This window comes from Epinephelus moara, unplaced genomic scaffold, assembly GCF_006386435.1.
Source record: "Epinephelus moara isolate mb unplaced genomic scaffold, YSFRI_EMoa_1.0 scaffold4238, whole genome shotgun sequence".
In the NCBI taxonomy this organism is placed as follows: domain Eukaryota; kingdom Metazoa; phylum Chordata; class Actinopteri; order Perciformes; family Serranidae; genus Epinephelus; species Epinephelus moara.
In genome coordinates, this window is record NW_026082024.1 from 1 (window position 1) to 1,614 (window position 1,614).

Sequence of the window (1,614 nt, forward strand, 5' to 3'; positions counted from 1 at the left end):
TCCTTGTTCGTGTCCATCATGAAGGGTCTTTTGAATTGAATTGAACATTTATTCACATGAACACATTTTTTGCAAACTGCAAACTGAACAAAATAACAGCTTAATCTGCCTCCAAGTTCGTCTCAGAATGGAAGGCCGATCCTGTGAAAGACATGGAGTACTATTAGTCAAATGCGCACAACAGTTTCTCATGAACAGGCATGTGCACACTATAGACCATCAGTGAGAGGCAAAGGTAATGAGGCATGTGCACACTATAGACCATCAGTGAGAGGCAAAGGTAATGAAATAAAGTAACGGCATGTAGATGTTGGTCACTTACCCAGACCTCTGCTGACCTGCGTCCGGACCAACTCTGATGTCGATGGAGGAGGTATTGGGGGCACAACACCTAGTGTTCTTGGGTCATCCAGGCGAAGAGGCCTCTTCCGCGGCATCCCAGCATCACTTTCGACTCTGCCCTTCACAATCCGTGCTTGCAACTCCCGAATGTAATCGTAGGATTTGTCACACTTGAGGGCATACAGGCTGTACCTGCGGGCATTTTTATTGTACTTCTTCCTGAGACTGAATTAAAAAATGTCAGGTGTTACATTTAGTCATTATGACAACATATTTTATTAAAATAATTGCATATTCATAAAATTAGGTCTGTAAGTGTTGGGACAGTGACACAATTTTCATATGCTTGGCCTTGTATACTACCGCAATGGATTTGAAAAGAAAAGATCCTTGTATACTACCGCAATGGATTTGAAAAGAAAAGATCTAGATGAAATTTTATTGAAGCTGTGCATCTGATTTCCTCAAGATAATTTCCTTTCAAATCCATTGTGGTAGTATACAAGGTCAAGCATATGGAAATTGTGTCACTGTCCCAACATTTACAAACCTAAATGTATGAATATGCAATTATTTGAATATAACAGATATAGTGAATGAGAGTTTGACCTACATTTGTTGGCCCGTGGCTGTTCTGTAGGTCGGTCGTTCACGGTGGAAATTATAATCCAGTGCTGCAAGCAGAACCCTGGATTCGTACACTCGGGGAGTGAATGCGTGTCGCTTGCTGGCGTACATCAGAACATGGTTCTGGAATGATTCCAGATGTGCTGTTGATCTGGATGAATGAAAAGGGAAATTATACCTAGACACAAACACCCACACGACTTGCATATCTGTGAAATTTGCTTGTTTGTCATGTCCCCACACCTTACCTGAAGCGCAGATATTTGTGGACGTCTTTCAGCCAGCGCTTGTTGAGGATGATATTTGCTAGCGTTTTGTGGCATTTTGAGTCCCTCTCAATCCACTGTTTTCTCTGCGCATCTTCAAGATGGTCATGATGACAGCCTTCTGTTTCCCAGGTATGATTGTTGCAGACATGATGCAGAACTCCAATCCAAAGTGCCTGAGCAAAGTAAAACAAATAAACACAAAAAAGATAATCATGTCAAAAGTAGCCTATTTGAATCCTGTAACATACTGAATTAAAAAAAACCAGCTGCTTACAAAAAACTGCTCATATGTCTCTGCTGTCTTGCAGGACCACCAAAAATGGTTGACAATATCCCTCAACCAATGAAGGAGAAGATTCTGTCCTTTCACCTTTCA

The 1,614-nt window shown here is 41.3% G+C and overlaps 1 protein-coding gene across 1 annotated transcript; it reads right to left on the reverse strand.

Annotated features, from left to right (window-relative positions):
* Positions 1-100: 100 nt before the first annotated feature.
* LOC126387435 (uncharacterized) lies at positions 101-1,411 on the reverse strand (the record flags this gene model as incomplete). Its single annotated transcript, XM_050039954.1, has 4 exons — positions 101-141; positions 323-567; positions 956-1,120; positions 1,218-1,411. Coding segments are annotated over 4 exons (645 nt in total), but the record flags the coding sequence as incomplete, so codon positions are not given.
* Positions 1,412-1,614: the final 203 nt, after the last annotated feature.